General features: G+C 42.5%; 1 protein-coding gene across 5 annotated transcripts in view; it reads left to right on the top strand.

Annotated features, from left to right (window-relative positions):
* MAP7 (microtubule associated protein 7) overlaps positions 1-16,090 on the top strand; it is a 171,532-nt gene that overhangs the window by 19,638 nt on the left and 135,804 nt on the right. For 4 of the 5 annotated variants that reach the window (XM_043888120.1, XM_043888118.1, XM_043888116.1 and 1 more), the window contains exon 1: positions 3,438-4,022. The exons of the other annotated variant lie outside the window; for it this stretch is intronic. In XM_043888120.1, the coding sequence (XP_043744055.1) occupies positions 3,890-4,022 (133 nt within the window). In that variant the 5' untranslated portion in view covers positions 3,438-3,889. Of the gene's footprint in view, positions 1-3,437; positions 4,023-16,090 lie in introns of those variants that run through there. 5 annotated transcript variants of the gene reach the window in all.

The raw sequence follows: 16,090 nt of genomic DNA, 5'->3' as shown, positions 1-16,090 counted from the left end.
CTCTGCTCTCCCAACACAGGGAGCCCAGGTTCGATCCCTGGCCAGGGAACTAGAGCCCACATGCTGCAACTAAGACCCAGTGCAACTGAATAAATATTTTGGGGCTTCCCTGGTGGCTCAGATAGTGAAGAATTTGCCTGCAATGTGGGAGACCCGAGATCAACCCCTGGGTCAGGAAGATCTCCCGGAGAAGGGAACCCACTCCAGTATTCTTGCCTGGAGAATCCCATGGACAGAGGAGCCTGGCAGGCTCCTTTTGGGGTACCAAAGAGCAACTCACACTTTGACTTTCAAGATAACATATCTAACGCACCTGGCACAGTGTCAGGCAGGAAGTTGAACATGTTGCCAGCAGATGGGTTCTTATTATAAACCTACACTTGCGACCACCCTGCCTTATGAGTTGAGTGATGGTGGCAATCTCTGACCTCCTTCGGTAGGCTCTCATTTCCCCCCGTCCCCCAAAAAATGATTTTAAGTATAACTTGTATTCTTTTAAAAACTAAAGCAAAACCAAACAGCCATTTTAGTGGTTTTCACATTTTGAGGCAAATCGAAATTTTCCAGGAGACCCCTCGGGCTAGAGCAGGAACAATTCTTCTCCCTCACTGAGGGGTATTGCAGTGAAGTTCACGAAAGAGGAAGACTCTTGATTGCCTGGGTTGAGTGTTGGAGCTGGGCTGTCCTGTGAGCTCTCTTCCCCAGGACCTTCATTCTGCTGGAAACCTTGAGTGCAGCCACAGACTTCAAGGAGGACTCCTTCCTGAAATTTGTAATCTTGTCTGGACAACTTAAATGCTAGATAGTATTTGCTTTGCTGTTGCATTTCTCCCATAAAATGATTGAGATCATCGTTGAAAGTAATGGAATGGATACCTGCAGAGGTCAAAAGCCACTCTTAGAAAAGTTTGTTGTTGTTCTTCTAGGACAACGAATAAATATTGTCATTTCAGTTTTTTATTTAGAAGGTGGAGAAGAAGATCCCTTTTTCTTCTTTCAGTAGTAGTTTTATTAAACTCAGTGGTGATGATCAGAAGCTGTTAGCTATATTTGAGTGAGGAATATTTTCTGAATGAAATCTGTCATTTGCCCAAGACATTGATTTTCATTTTCTCTTTCAAAAGGTAGTTTCAATTATGCTTTGTGTGGATGTTGCTTTTGTAAGTACCAGCCTGATTCTCAAGAAGAAACTAAAATAGATTTGAAAATATTTCAGATATGTTTATGTATGATAATTGACCTGTGTTTATTAATCATCTGATTAAAGAAAAATAATTAGGAAATAAAAAATTCTTTAATCCAGAAAAAAGCTTACCAATTATAGAAGGTTATGGAAATACATTAACCAGTTTGTATCCACTGTTTATTTCAAGGCATTTTCTTTCCTGTCCACATCTTGCCCTCTCTGTAGGAGTTGGAGTAGAGGGATCTGGTATTTTAAACCTTGTGGGCCAAGAATTTTTTATAAGAAGGAAGATTGAAGTAGGAAGAAGGGAATCTAAATTTTCATCATAGACTTGCTGCCAACTAACATTTGACTTGGGCAAGGAACTTCATTTCATGGGTCTGGGTTTCCTTGAACGTAAAATGATGCTGATTGAGATGCTTTCCGAGACCCATTCAGCTCATTTTCGTCTTTTATTCCAAATGCCTATGTCATAGGTTAACATGATTTTAAATAAACCCCATATCTGAAACTTCCTACATTTCTCTAAGCCACAAATCAAAATGCATTAATTAAATCTCCCAGCCTTTGGAGGGAAAGATTTCTGAAGATTTTTCTGTTGTTGTTTTTTTTCCAGCAGGCATTTGCTAACCATTTAGTACATTTCCAGCCCTACGCTGGGCAGTATAAGTAAATAAAAAGCAGAAGGATTCCTAGATGCAGTTGACAGTTGAACTGAAAACACCTTAAATAATTATGAGGCAAAAGTGAACTAGTTATAAAAATGTATTATAAAATATAATTAAAGCAGCTGATATTTATTAAGCACTTTTTTCTTCTGGCACCAGCATCATTTAATCCTTGCCCCTAATCCTGTGAGACAAATGATATTATCAACCCAGTTTTATAGAGAAAACTGAGGTACCAGGAGGGTAGTGAATTGTCTGAAGTTACTCTGCCATGCCAAGGATTTAGATAGGATGTCTTCCTTGCCTTAGCACCCCTGAGTCCCCTCTTAGATAAATAAGTTTGTTGTTTACGTGTGAGTCTGTGGACTGTAGCCTATCAAACTCTGTCCATGGGTTTTCCCAGGCAAGAATACTGGAGTGGGTTGCCATTTCCTTCTCTAGGGGATCTTCTCGACCCACGGATCAAACCTGTATATCTTGAGTCTCCTGCATTGATAGGCGAATTCTTTACCAATGAGCCACAAGGGAAGTCCATAGTAAGTTTAGGGATTGAGAAAAAGTAAGAGAGTAGGCTGGGGGCGGGAGGATGGCTACAGACTTTCTAAGTCAACTTTGATTAAAAGGCAGAAACAAATAGAACAAAGATTATTTTCTTAGTTTGGAGTTTGACATTTTTAATGTCATTTATTGTATATTTAGGTTTTCTTGCACACAGCATGAATTTTAGGCAGCCTAGAAATGGAGAGTCTCATAAAATGAGAGAGATGATTTCAGGAGAAAACAATAATCACATGATTGTGTGCTTTGGAGAAATCAGTCCAAAAAAGAGCTAGAATTGGGTCAAGTGTTGGGAATTGCTCAGCCCTGCCGGTAAGGAGTTACCCAGAGTGGTAGGAATTGGGGGGAGTTTGCTGGATATAATCAAGGCAGCTTGTTGCCCATTGGAGGATCGTAGTGTCTCATTTGTGTCCCTTCAGCATGACCTGCAGAAGTGATATTTCAGATTGTGGTCTCTGAGAACAGGCAGAGTTCTCCCCTGCCTGTTTTCAGTGGAGAGTCTCGGGGACATGGCCAGGCTAGTCCTCGTGACAGGTAGCTCCAAGCCTGCACTTATACAGACTCTGGGGTCTTAAGAGTGTCAGGGAAACTGGGATGTGTTACCGAGTGTGAAGTGAGCTGGAGGGTGCCAGCCAAGCCTTCATTCATCCAGGGGCTCACAAACATCGTTACGATGGAAAACCTGGTCCCCCAAAGAAGCAAAAGCGGTCTCACCTGGAGCCCCTTTCCCCAACTAGGGAGTCCACCGCTGCCTGTACAAGCAGAACGACATTTCTCCTCCCCTCCTGCTGCTCCTGCCGCTGCGAGGGAGAGGGAGCTGCCCGGCGGCCAGGCGGCCTCGCCTCCTCGCGCTGTAACCCTCTCCTGGCGAGCTCCCAGGACCAGCATCCCAGCCGGCTGGCTGCCGCCGCTCCACCGGGAAGATGGAGCCGCTCCCAGCCCTCCTCGATTAGGATATGTCAGGGTTGTCAGGGCAACTGTTCACGGCAGCATCTCCTGCTTCCCCTTCTGTGCTGCGTGCTGAGTATTTTCTGTGTGGTAGCAGGAGGAAGGCTGGGAAAAGGTGCCGAGCAGGAAGGAGAAGCTGGGATCTGACTGAGCAGGTTAGGCAGTGGAGAGAAGCGTTGGCCCCTGCGTGCCTTTTGCAGGGCTTTTCTGCAAGGAGAGAGTGGGCGTGTGTGGGTGTGGGTATGGGTGTGTGATCAAGCGAGCTTGAGCCAGCACACGTGCCTGTGAGGAGTAAGTGGGAGGGGGCTGGAAGGGGAGGGGGCGCTGCTAGGTGAGGGGGAACTGCAGGGCCTCAGTTACCAGGAGGCTGGTAGTATCTGTCAGCTGTTTGCACACTGTTTCCCCATAGGGGATCTATTACAAGTGCTCAAATGAACCGGCAGCTTAGAAACTAGCAGCTTCCTGGAGCTGCAATTATATAAGCATATACTTTGGGTATACTAGTAATTAAAAAGCAAGTCGCAGCGGTATGCCTGGATCAGCTACAGCTCTCCGACAAGAGAGACTGAAGAAGCCCCATGCAAGGCCAGTCCCCCTTGGCCTATTCACCATTAATGAGGAAGATGAGCAGCAGAAGAATGGACATTCCAGAAGACCAAAAGGTATGCCTCAGCCCTACCCTGTGGTCAGAGCCAGACCAGCCCCCCGTTTCCCACACTCCATACATACAGCACTCCTATCAACTAGACTCTGGTGCACGCTGTGTGAAGTGCTGGTGACCTGCTGGCACAATTCACGGGTTATATTTACACACTCCGTAGGGCTGTGTGTGTCTGAAAGGGAGAACAGATTTTTGCAGATTGGGTAGGTTTCAGATCAGCTGCCTACTTGACTCAAGATGCTTTCTGGGCCTAGAGAGCTTTACTCTTCACCTGCTGGCTTAAACAGTCCCCAGTGACTGTCCTCATCAGGAGGAGGGAACGTGAGTTCTCAAGGTTAAAATGAATAGCTCCCCGCCTTCCGTAGGTGCATCGGGCGATTTTCTCCTCGAGAGAGATTAGTTGGATCGAGTGACCCAAAAGTGCAGCCTTTCCATGGGCAGAGGGTCAAGCTGTTACTTGCTCTTCTATTTTGGAGTGCCGAGAGAGGAGGAAATCAAACAGCAAGCATGACCGTGGGAGGCAAGGCTGGGGAGCAGGGAGGAGACCCTGAGGTTTTATAACTCCTGATGGCAACTCTGCTGCATCTGAGTAGAGGTTGAAATGTGCCGGGTATGGAAAGGAGAGGACCAGTTCTTGTGCTGTCCCTTCATCAGGATGAAATGGGGCAGCAGCTCGCCGGCTTCTTCCATCCCAAGTACTGCATCATCCTTAGCGCTGTCTCACGGCCACCCTCCTGGGCCTGCAGTCACCATTCAGACAGCAACATCATGCATTTTGAAACAGGACTTTAAGGCTTACATTTTCCAGTATCATTCTTGCAGCGCCCCCTTCCCACACATAGATGAGCTATTAAGCTGATCGGTGATCAGTTTTGTTGTTTCCTATGTTCTGATTACGTTTTAGCTCGTGTTCAAATTGTCCTGTCACCGAGAGATCACATTTTGCTCAGTGTATCTCAGAGCTGTAGCATAGCAAAGGAGCAAGGAAATATTTGAGCCGTGATGGAATGAGCGTTTACATAGAAGCCACTGTCTGAAGACAACTGGCTCTTTCTCTCCTGGTTCTGGGTTCAATCTCTTTGCTTTTAGGAAATATAATGTAAACTCTCTAAACCAAAAAGTGTATTTTAATCTCATCTTTAAAAGGCTATACAGGGAAGTCCTAATAAGTAGAGTCTTATTACTGTCGTTGATCTTGTTTCACTGTTTCTGTCTGAGGACCAGCCGTCTTCAGGTATCTGATGCTGTATGACCAGAAGGTGACTTAGGTGATTCTTTTATTTGCCCGTGAACTAGATCCTGGTGAAAACTAAATGCTTTAAATTGTTGGTAGCAAAAAAAAAAAAAAATTGTTGGTAGCAAATCATTTGGCTTCTGGCATTTGGTAGCTTTGAAAAATTAATGTGGATTTGTTGAATCGTGGCCACTGTGTGTTTTGGGGAAGTTGTTGATTTGTGGCTCTTTCCCCCCTGTGTGTCCTGGAACGGTATTCAGGATCATCATCCGTTTTGTCCTTAGTCATTTTCTTGAATTTCCTCTCTGTCTCCTGTTCTTTTCAGTTGCCTCTAGGATTTTATTTAAAAGGAAAGAGGGCTGGGGGATGGAGGTGCTTCTTAAAATCTATTTGTTTTTGGCAATTTATGCAACTTCTTGGGTAAGAGACTTAAATCGAGGAGTTTCTGATCCCCTACTATTTTGTTTTTCCTACCTTTCCCCACACCAAGGGCAGAGGGGAGGGGGAGCGAGTAGGGGGAAAAAGCCTATGCTGGTAAGGATGTCCAGACTTTCTGTATATCCCAGAATGTCTCTAATTTAGGACACATTCAGTAAAATAAGCAGATCAATCATCTTGGGTGTCTCTTCATGGGTAAGACTATTACCTTCGATTCTGAATTTGTCATCAGGTCTATAGGAGCAATAGGAATGTTCACTTTAAGTCTAGCTTTGTCCATCAGGAGGACAGTGATGGAAATACTGTCTGCACTGTCCAGTGTGATAAACCACTAGCCACATGTGGCTAAGAGCACTTGCAATATGGCTGTTAGAGCTGGCAAACTGATGTTTTAAATTTTATTAATTTTTAAAGATTTTATTAAAATTTTTTTCAAAATTTTATTAAATTTAAAGATGGCCGCATGTGGCTAGTGGCTACTTTACTAGACAGCACAGTTCTAGTCCGTAGAGCTGTGACTTTCTGAATCTGTCCTCTTTGTCCATGCTTGATTGCTTCCTGGTGCTAGATATGGTCTGTCCTGAAATGAATGTGTTATTGAGAAGGGCAGCAGGGAGCAGACAGTCTGCTCTCTGCAGAGTAGCACATTAACCTGGATTAATAGATAACCTCATTTTTCCTTTTCCACTTAAATGTTATTGCCTGCTCTATATGTTATCCTTACCAGTTGCTCATTTCCTATGCCATTTTAATGAACTCCTATTTTCTGTATTATTCCCAAAGCATCACAGCAGGATAACATATAGTTTATCTTTTAGTCTAACCTTTTAAGATAAACAGTCAAAAACTTTGGGTTTTGTTTTTTTTTTTTTCCTGCTTACTACATGATCTAATCAGCCAACCATGTTCCAACCTGGTTTTCAGTGTTTAGTATCTTTGTTGTATCATTACCAGGAATAGGGAAGCTTGCTATCTAAATTGAATAAGCTGAATGTTTCTGTCTGGGATTGCCCTGGGTTAATGGCAGTAGCACCTTTCCGGGTGCTCTGTTGTTGGGTTCATCAGTGTGGATGAACACGTCGATTACCATCTGGACTCCCAATGGTAGCTTCAAAATTACCTGATAGGGTCATACTGTAGTTTGGTTAGCTGGTAGGCTAGATCAACTATTAAAGGAGAGATTTCTCTCCTGTATAATCAGTAGCAATGAATGTTCATGAATGTTTTACATGCCTGCTTATTACTGATGTATAGCACTTAGTAATTGGGAATGAGCTGGGCTTATGCTGTTCTGACACCTCAGAACCCAGGCCTCCATGTAATGCTGCCCGTATAACTTGCTTAGCAGAGATTGTTTAGGTATTGCAGTGACTGAACAGGTTTCAAGGCCAAATTGCCTTATACGTTTTGCTGAGTTCAGTGTGATAATTTAGTAATATGACATTTCTCCCTAAACCAGCATTTGTTAATTGCTCACTATATGCAGATTACTCTGCCGGCCATTGGAAGGGCTACAAAGATAACTGACGTGGTTTCTGCTCTCAGAAGTGTTTAACTGTCTAATAGAAGAAGACAAGTATGTACAAATAATGCAAGGATATTAACTGAAATTAATTAAGGGCTGGTAATGTAATGATGTTACCTCTGCATTCATCCATACCTTTCTCTAGACTGTAAGCTGCTTAAGGGCCAAGTCTACTCCATGTCATAAGTACTTTGCAGATGCAGGGAAAACTATTGAATGGAGATAGATTTAACATTCAGAAATAACTTTCACTGGTTCTTAAAGGTCTTACTAACGCAGGGATTCTGAGAGATGTGGATGGTATTAGAATCATCCTTCCAAGGTAACTACTTTGAAGGAGTGTAGCATTTGGATGTATCTGATGTGTTCATTGTGTTATTCTCTGCGGCACTGCATTTATCTAAGAGTATATTGAGGATTCTGCTGTTTGTTGCTTTCCATCAGAGTATGCATCGTTCTTTTTGAAAAAATACAGGTATATGTTCACAAGGTAGAATCAGTTGACTACTTGTTAGTATCTCGGTGAACCCCTTCTGCCCCTTTTGTTAGCTAATCACAGGTTAGAGTGTAAAGAAATAAAAATTTCTCCTTGAAATCAGGACACAGTAATTGTGAGGAACTGAGCTCCTCTTCTCCCCTCCCCCCATTTTGTTAAAAATGTGTATTGATGGAGCCTCCAAGTGACTCTTCTTTCAGCTTGTCCCTCGTAAAGGTAGAATTTCTGCCAGTTACGGTTTCCAAATGAAATACAATCTACCATTTACTGTCTGTATTCCTATTGGATAGGTGGTGATCTCACAACTGTAATGGCCTCTTTGAAAGTCATGGGTCTTTTTCTTTTCAAGACAAGTGTTAAGACGTGTGAATGCCATTCTAGAATCATTCTCACACATTTCCTTGTTTCTTTTTCTCTTTTGTAAGACTTGGACCGTTGTCTGTTCCCAGTGTTCTTATTTTGTGCCATTTGAAGACTAGGCAAAAGGCTTTAGCCATAGAATTTTACAGCTAGTGAGGCAAAAGTATAGTTTAGAAAAACAGTGATACCAAAGATCTCTATTATGAGGAGAAACATCTTAGACAAATTGATTGGCATATCTTTTATTTGTTAAAGAAACCCTAAATATATTTATTCGAAGCATTTATATTTTTTAAAAAAGAACAGAGGATACCAGGAACAAGGACCACAACATCTAATGTATGGCCTGCACTCATTGGGTTCTCCATAAATATCTGTACGTAGCTGTCTTTCAGGCATCCCTTTGTTCTAGAAGTAGAAATTAGCATAGGTGGATCACTGTGTACTAGGGAAACATGATTTAACTGGTACATAACCACGTTTTTTTGAACAGTGAGCTACTATATGTAATGGAATTTGTTTCCTATCTAAAACTCTTAATAGGTTTAAAACTTGTGTGCATGTTTCAAGAGCTGTAATTGATCGAGCTAAAATTTAGCTGACTGCTCCAACCATAAGAAGTCAAAACACGTATCTGATGAGGCTGTCCCAACTGATAAATCTTAGGCCTTATTTATTGGAAGATTGATGTGAGTATCCATTTCCACTAACATCAGCATGTCTCAGGGAGCATTTAATTTGTTGCTGCCAAAAATTTTCCAGGTGACTTGCAGGCACCTTGACCATATTTTCAGCAGAAACGAATATCTTCACAGCAACAAAAGTAATTTTGAGAGCGTCGTCTTAATGCTCAGATTTTTGTAGGCATTTAGAAAAAGCCCCGTTTATATTGGACCCTCTGTGGGGTGTTAGGTTTAGGTTGCAGATTTGCTAGCTTCCAAAGGCAAGTCATACCACATTATACCTCAGATGCAAAGGCCCAGAGTGTATCACAGATGGACATAGACCTTGTATTTGAGATAGTTGTCAGAGCACCATGGAAATAGTTTTGCTGACTATAAAATGCAAGTCCTTTTTTTTTTTAGGCTATATGCCCAGCATTGGTTTGTTAGAGAATTCTAACAGATACTGTCCAGATTCTGAAGAATTTACCATCCTTGGTCCAGTGTGGGATATGAAATGAGAATAGAGCTTAGGAGTATAAACTAGGGAAAATTATTTTCACAGTTTTTATTGAGTGTGAAAATAGGCAAGTTAGGTTTATTTAACCTCATTGTTTCCAAGCCGCAGGTTCTCAGCTGTAAAGAGAAATTAATAAAATGGTACTCACAGGTGGTGGTGAAAATTAGCAATAACGTAAGTACTTAGCACCCTCTCTGGGAAATAATTGGGGTTCATAAAATGAGAGTTACAGAAATGATCATTTGTAGTCCTATGCCCCACATCTTCTGTTAATTTCTACCAGCATGTTCTCTTGGGGGTGTGGGTTATGGGCTCACAGACCACCATGCTTATCCCTTCTGGCATCCTCATCAGAGAAAGATTTTTCTCTAGTCTGATCTCCTACCTTTTCACTTGCTTGTAAAAAGTTTCCAGGAGGGCTGCCTCTTCTCCGAAGCCTTTTTAGTTCCTTCGCCACCACAGGCATATGCGACCGGATCATTGTCCCGTGCTTATTCACATGGATCAGACGTACCACATCTGATCAGGTAGGTTACTCATCAGGTAGATTACTCATTGCAAAACCCTGTAATTTCGTCATGTTAAGTAAGGGAAGTAAATTGCCATTATGTCAGATCACTTACTATTTCAAATACAACTCAGGGAGTGGGCCTTTTCTTCCTTGGGATGGATGGGAAGCACCTGGTCTTTAAGGGAACAATAGCCCCGATCCTCTGCCCTCTTTGTTGTTGCTGTTTAGTCGCTCAGTTGTGATGACTCTTTTGTGACCCCATGGACTATAGCCCTCCAGGCTCCTCTGTCCGTGGAATTTTCCAGGCAAGAATACTGGAGTGGGTTGCCATTTCCTCCTCCTGGAGGTCTTCCTGACGCAGGGATCAAACCCACATCTCCTGCATTGGCAGGCGTGTTCTTTACCGCTGAGCCACCAGAGAAGCACTCTGCCGTCTTGGAAACCAATCAAAAGAAAATTTTTTTCCTTAAAATTTGTTTATTTTTCCTTCTGATATGGTGTGTGTGTGTGTGTGTGTGTGTGAATTGCTTGATGCAGATGTCCTAGATTTGTGGGCAGGTTTCTACCAGTGACTTAGGTTATAGGCGCTCACATGTGGGGCTGCCAACTTTATGCAGGCCATTTTTCTTTTCCTATATGTGTATTTGCAGCACCAAGATTTCTTCTAGGTTGCTTTAATACTTCTCCGTGGTAGTCTTGTTGCATCACTAGGCAGGCAGCTGTAAGTGTGACAAGCATGAGTTGGATGTTTCAGCTGCTGTTACTAAAAACCACAGGCTGGTGGGTCTTTGTGCCTTTCCTCCTATGGGTGTCACTTGGGTTTCTCCTCCCCTCTCCACTTCGCGATGTCTGGTCGACTCCTGCTTGTCCTTCAGTTTTAATGTCATTTCCTCAAGAGACCAGGCAGGGTCCCATGTTCTAGGCTCTCGCAGGATCTGCTACTTGTCTCTTCTCTTCAAATTGTAGATCATTTGTCGAATAGCTATTTAACATCTGCCTCCCCAGCCAGACTAAACGCTGAGCAGGCTGCGACTGTAACTGTCTTGTTTACACTGTACCCCTGCACCTACAAGGCCTGGTACCTAACTGAGGGTCCCTAAATACTTGCCACACGACTGATTAGAGACTGGTACCCTTGCAGCACCAGCCAGAGCAAATGAGGGGGCACAGCTGGGAGAGACTGTCCAGGCCCCGGAACATTCCAGGGACCAGGACTTGGCTTTGAATCTGGCAAAGGGCTAGAGATACCAGATCAGGAATCACCCTGCCTAGTGATGGGACAGTGTTAAAGACGTTGTTCCACTAGCCTTCATGCAGAGATGATCTGTTGTTGGTTTTCTTCTTCCAACAGCTAAGAGTTGTGACAGAGAGCCTGCAGATACTGCAGTGACTGACTTAGAGCAAATTCCAGTGCTAGACCATTCCAGAAGCACCTTCTACCATCATCTTTGCATGACCTGCTGAAAGCTCATTATAAAATAATTCATTTTAAATTGTGGTGGTTGCTGTTCAGTCACTAAGTCGTGTCCGATTCTCTGTGATCCTATGGACTGCAGCGTGCCAGGCTTCCCTGTCCTTCACTATTAGTTTGTGGTATATACTCATTGTTACCACGTTTGATGTGTTAGAAGATTTACCTTACTTTGGCACTGTTCAAGTTGACCATCATAACTGAAAGCATAAGTTGCAATCCGAAGGAGTTGTGGCAGGGGAGAGAATGACATAAGAAACAAACCCTCATTCACTTAAATCCTCCCTGAGTGCTTCGACAGATGGTGTCTGCCATTCTTCCCTGCTGCTTTTGTGGATCAAGAAGCGGCTCTGAGACCAGAGTTGCTGTTATCTTAGCGCTCCTGTGTTCCTAGTCACGTGCCTGCTGGTCTCCCACCCATTTTGGTGCATCTCATTAAGCCACCTCTGAAGTGTCCGTTTATGCCTTTCTCTTTACTGTCTCTACGTCAGCCTTTTTTTTTTTTTCTTTCTCAACTCCCAGAAAAACAGGTTCTTTGTCAGTAGACAGGTCCTGGTGCAGACCTTTGTGTCAGCAACTTGTATAGATGCAAAGTAGCACCTGAGACTTTTGGATTCAGAACTTCAGCACTCTGGGTTTTTACCCTGGACTTGCTTCAGGATCACTCTTTTTTTTTTTTAATGAGTTGGTTACTTGTTACTGCTGATTCTTCTGTGATACTCCAGTGAAGCCTTCTAATTTTTGCTTGTTAGTTCCTCAGTCATCTACTTTTTGCGACCCCACGGATTGTAGCCCGCCAGGCTCCTCTGTCCATGGAATTCTCCAGGCAAGGATACTGGAGTAGGTTGCCATTCTCTTCTCCAGGGGATCTTGCCGACTTAGGGACTGAACCTGGCATTGCTGGCAGGTTCTTTATTGCGAGCCACCAAGGTGGTATACCTTATCCTACAGCTCTGAATACCACTGAGCTGAATCCTGTCATCCTTACCCATCTGAATACTGTCACAGTAACCTGGGCATGAATTATGAATGGAACTCCGTACTGGCCCCTTGTCAACACTTCCAATCACCAGACAACTTTACAGCATTATCTCACAAACCCAGTGACTTCAAAACCATCTTCACTCGACTGCTGCAAGTTGCAGTGGCCTGGGCATCTGCTTTGCTCCGTGGCCTTCGCGTCACCTTCATTTAGGCAGCCAGGCAGCAGTGCAAGTTGGCGTTGGGACTTGTTAGCGCTGCACCTGCAGGATCATGAACTCAGATTCCCCCAGGCAGCCACAGATCTCAGATTTAGCAAACACTGACTGTGTGCTGACCCCATGCCAGACAATGTGCTCGGTTTTCCCAGATCTGTGAGCTCATCCTCCTATTGGACACACAGCCTCACACCTTCCAAATCCATCATCTTCTGCAGAACCTCTGGGTTCCCGAACCCTCTGTGTTCTTATAGTTGTTAGTACCCTTCCAGCTCACTTGGCTTACCCTTGCCTCTTTCCAAGCCTGGAACTCATGGGTGGCCATTTCAGCAATGCACTTGCTATGATCTTGGGGCCACCTTTGCAGGCTCCGAGTTTGCCCGCCTGGCCTCTTATTTAGGCCTACTGACTGCTATGTGAAAGCACTCAGGTCTGTTCCTTTCCTGTTCTCTCACCATCAGATGAGCCCTGATTGCTGCTGGACAGTCATTTTAGTCAAAGCACGTGACAGCTGGTGTTCATCCTGTGTCTCATCCACTCTGCCTCTCTCAACATCTAACATTTTCTGCCACTGTGCTATGAATACTGAGGATGTATTGTATTAGCTTTTAGATCATAATCTACTCTCTTGAAAAGAGGGAGAAAATAAATGAAAAGGCATATAGCCTGTATTCTTCTAATTAAAGCTCAACAATGGAAAAGAGAAGAGGAACTTTGAAGAAGTTTTGAAGAAGGAAGAAGGTAAGATTTAAGAGGACTTTTGGTCACTAACATTGGATTTAAATAAAACCTGTCAGAGGATGACTGTAACTTCATGATTAGCAGCACAGTTTATTGAGGCATTATACATAAGAGAAAAGCAAATTGAATGTTCCAGGTACCATCTGAGAATTTCTGGATCATTTCTTGTTGATCGTTACAACTATAGATGCCACATGACCAAGTTAATGCAATCATTAATCTGTGCCTTATTACTTGGAAAGAACAAGGTTAAAGAATGAGGACATACAGTTGCAAGTCATGTGTTCAAAAGCAAAGCTTTATATCCAGTGATGAGCCATAATTAAAAAAAAAATATGAGAAAGTATGTATATATGTGTATAACTGAATCACTTTGCTGTGTAGCAGAAATTAACACAACATTGTAAATCAACTATACTTCAATAAAATACTTAAAAAAAGCAAAGCCTTTAACTCGGGGCTTTTAGTATTTTTAGTTCCTTTCTTCTGACAGTACTGTTGTAACCATTGCAGTGGAGGTCTACCTAATCATTTCCAGTGTCCTAGGTTTGATTTTTTTTTTCCCCCCAAGATTATTGACTCTAGGTAATAGGAAATTTCTTGGCTGAATATGTGGCTATTTCAGTCTTCCTCTAACATATTTTATCTTAAAACTTTACTGTGATGATTTAGTGCGAAATTTAAAATAGAAAAAATAGCTAAACTGTCTTGGGCTGTGATTAATCGTTCACCCTGGACAAATCTGTAGCATTTAGCATTCTCTGTTTTCACAAGTGTGGCCCTAAGGCTTAGTGTTCATTCTTCTAGAATGTTGACTGGGGGGAGGAAGGGAAAAGCAGGCATCCATGTATGAGACTGTACGAAGGATACTGGGTCAATACGTAGCTTAGGATGGTTAGAGGGGTAGAATGTGCTGGTGCCAAAATTCAGAGTACTTGATCTGTAATTAGTTGAAAGATTGACAAAAACTAATTTCCTTTTCCTGATGCTGATTTCCTTCTTAGAACCACAGGGTTCTAAGTGGCTCAGATTTCGCGTGGTGTGACAGGCCTTTGATAGAGTAGTCCCTGGTGAAAACCAAATGTTCTGGCTGGTAAAATGAGCAAGTCATGTGTTAATGTCCTAGAAGCAGCTCTGAAATGTTAAATTGGGGAGTGTAGGTCAAAGCATATGTTGAATTGAGCAGTTTCATGCTGCTTAAATGTCAGATGCTCACATCTGTGGTATGTCATTATGATCTCTTGGAGGTAATGTGGATTCGGAGCCAGTTTTGCCACCTCTGAAGTGTATGCTTCAGGCAAGGAACTTTATACTCGTGCCTGTTGGCTTCACCTAAAAACCAGGGATGATGGTGACACCTATCTCATGGGGTTATTAATGATTAAGTGGGATAATGCATCAAACATGCTCCTAACTGTGCCTGGCACTACTATGCTGGCATGGGAGTGGTGGCAAAGGTCACTTGGAAAAGTTTCTTAGCTCAATGGCTTTTCTTAATAGTTCTGAGAGACCAGCATGTCTGCTAAGACTCCTAAATTTTGAGAGACTTGAAACCAATTAAAACAAAGTTTTAATTACTGAGAGTTAATTATATATCTGATGAGAATTACTTATATAATTAAAGATGATTTTTTTCTTCTACATTCGGTTTATCCTTTGAAAATAACTAGATTCCTAGTGAATGTGAAACTGTAGCAAATATTTTTATTGAGACTCGCTATCCTTGACAGTTAACCTTGATAATAGCATTGTGAGTCACACAGTGCTCTCCCATCAGCCACACAAAAATGAGGATGTGAAAATGTGTTTGAAATTGCAAAGCGTTGTTCTTAAGAAAATACCCAGGAAGGTACTGCTTTTCGTCTTGGCCACCCAACTCATTTTCACCTTATACATTGTTGTAAGGTTACATAATAAATATCCATATACTCATCCCAGACCACTTTTAAAAAATTATTTAAATACTTTAAATACATAATTTGGGAAAATGTAAGTGAAATATTACCGCAAATGTCCTCATTTCCTGTGTCTCCTCCCATGGTCTTCTGTTCCCTCTCTCCCTGTCCCCTTCAGGGAGATAACACGCACTTTTCCAGTCTGTTTCTGAACTTTTACTACATGTGTGCCCTTGGGCTTAGTCGCTCAGTCGTGTCTGACTCTCTGTGGCCCCATGGACTGTAGCCTGCCACTCTTCTCTGTCCATGGAGTTTTCTAGGTTAGAATACTGGAGTGGGTTGCCATTTCCTGTTCTAGGGGATCTTCTGGACCCAGGGATCAAAGCAGTGTCTTCTGCGTCTCCTGGATTGGCAGGTGGATTCTTCACCGTTGGTGCCACCCGGGAAGCCCAGGTGTATTACTCCATGTGTATATCTGTATCTATAAGTAGCATGTGTGCATATTTCAATTTATATAAATTATATTAATATATCAGTTTACTGCTTGGTACTTTCCCGTCACTCAAGTTTTAAGAGAACTTTCTAAAATGATCAGCATAATTTATTTTAACTGCAGCCTAGAACTCTGTAATGTGACTTCACTGCAGTGTACTATTCCCCATCTGACAGAGGAAGAAGTTGATTATAGAGTTTTGTTTTCTTTGCCTTCTCTCTACTACAAATCATGCTGTAATAACCATTTATAAACTACTTCTTGAGCATGTGTACCAGTTTCTCTGTGTATTCCTGGAAATGGTGCGTGCATTTTCACACACCAAACTGCTGGTATGTAAGAGTCACATATCCTAACTTAGACTGGATTTATTAGTAAGACGATTTGTTTTTTGCTAGTTGATATATATGAAATGGTATTGGTTTTAATTAGCAAAATCAGACATTGGCTAACGTTGATTTTTGTTTTTCTTTTAAATAATGGGAACACCGGTATTGTTTGTGTGTCCCCCCCACCCCTTCCCA

The sequence above is a fragment of the Cervus elaphus genome, chromosome 26 (genome assembly GCF_910594005.1).
Source record: "Cervus elaphus chromosome 26, mCerEla1.1, whole genome shotgun sequence".
Classification (NCBI taxonomy): Eukaryota; Metazoa; Chordata; class Mammalia; order Artiodactyla; family Cervidae; genus Cervus; species Cervus elaphus.
Note: the sequence above shows the minus strand (reverse complement) of the source record. Positions and strands in the feature narration are given on the sequence as shown.